General features: G+C 50.1%; 1 protein-coding gene across 1 annotated transcript in view; it reads left to right on the forward strand.

The window, feature by feature from the left end:
• LOC101846392 (kinesin-like protein KIF21A) overlaps positions 1-1,428 on the forward strand; it is a gene marked incomplete at both ends in the record, with an annotated part of 42,911 nt that overhangs the window by 20,990 nt on the left and 20,493 nt on the right. The window contains 1 exon segment of the mRNA XM_035973118.1: positions 897-1,073. Coding sequence (XP_035829011.1) covers positions 897-1,073 — 177 coding nt within the window.

Genomic DNA, 1,428 nt, shown 5'->3' on the forward strand with positions numbered 1-1,428 from the left:
TGGGGAGGGAGGGGGAGATGGGACAGGGAGGTGTGAATAGATAGACAGACAGACAGATGAAGAAACACAAACACAACAAGATACCGAGGGGTGGAGAGAGGAGGGGAGGGAGTGAAAAGGGGAGGCAGAGGGATGGCGGGGAGGGGAAAGTAAGATGGAGAGAGAGGGGGGGGAGGAGAGAGTGGGAGAGACAGACAGACAGACAAACAATCAGACCTACAGATAGACAAACGGATAGACAGAGGTATTTTTAGAATCTGCATAAGGAGCTCTTTATGTGTTAGGTCAGACTGTGTTGAAATTCTTCACTGCACATCTCATTTTTTTGCTACTTTTGAGATAAATGGGGGAAAAAAACCTGTTTCGTTAGACTATTTATTATCATCTTATAATGGTACCAACATACTTAGGGAACCTGAACAAATGGGTAACAGGGAAAGATCAGGGAAACGTAGCTTTTTTGAGAGCATCCGAGCAAAGGAATGAATGGAGAATCATGATCGCCGATGTCTGTCGCAGATCTGGCACTGGATGATGATGATGAATAATGGTAAAACTTGCCATGCATGTTTCTTTCGTGACTGCCAGCGCATTTTTGCTTTTTGGTTTTACCAAAAGATAACATAACATACCGCCAAACAAAATAAAAGGCCATAGTTGTATTTTGGCACAACTCTGAGTTATGGCATTTTGCTAGGGCTGTGATGAAATGTAAAATTCTAACACTCTCTCTGTTTCCTCTGTCCTCTCTCTCCTCCCCCTTCTATCTCTCTCTCCTCCCCCCCCCCTGATATCTCTCTCTCCTCCCCCTTCCCCTCCCCCTCTCTCCCCCCCCCCTCCTCTCTCTCTCTCTCTCACTCCTCCCCCTCCTCTCTCTCTCTCTCTCCCTCCCCCAGGTTCGTCTGATGAAGCAAGTGAAGGAGGAGGTAGACAAGAACAAGACGAACGAGGCGCGGCGCTCCAAAGAGCTGACTCAGCTAAAGAAGGAACAGCTGAGGAGGGATAACATCATCAAGACTTTGGAGAGGCAGACATTGCAGAAAGACGCTGTGCTCAGACGGAAACAGGAGGAGGTGAGGAGGGGAGGGGGAGGGGAGGGAAGAGGGGTTGATTGGGAGGGAGAGTAGGAAGGAGGAGGGAAGAGGGTTAGAAGAAAGAAGGAGGTGGGAGGGAGGAGAGACAGCATCATCAAAACTCTGGAGAGACAGACCATGCAGAAAGATGCTGTGCTCAGGCGAAACAGGAGGAGGCGAGGAGAGGGAGGGAGGAGGAGGTGGGAGAAAGAAGAGGGGAGAGAGGGGTTGATGGGGGATCGGGGAGGAGCGAAAGATGAGAGGAGGAGGGAGGGAGGAGAGACAACAGCATCAAAACTCTGGAGAGACAGACCATGCAGAAAGACACTGTGCTCAGACGGGAACAGGAGGGGGG

This window comes from Aplysia californica, unplaced genomic scaffold (assembly GCF_000002075.1).
Source record: "Aplysia californica isolate F4 #8 unplaced genomic scaffold, AplCal3.0 scaffold01014, whole genome shotgun sequence".
NCBI lineage: Eukaryota > Metazoa > Mollusca > Gastropoda > Aplysiida > Aplysiidae > Aplysia > Aplysia californica.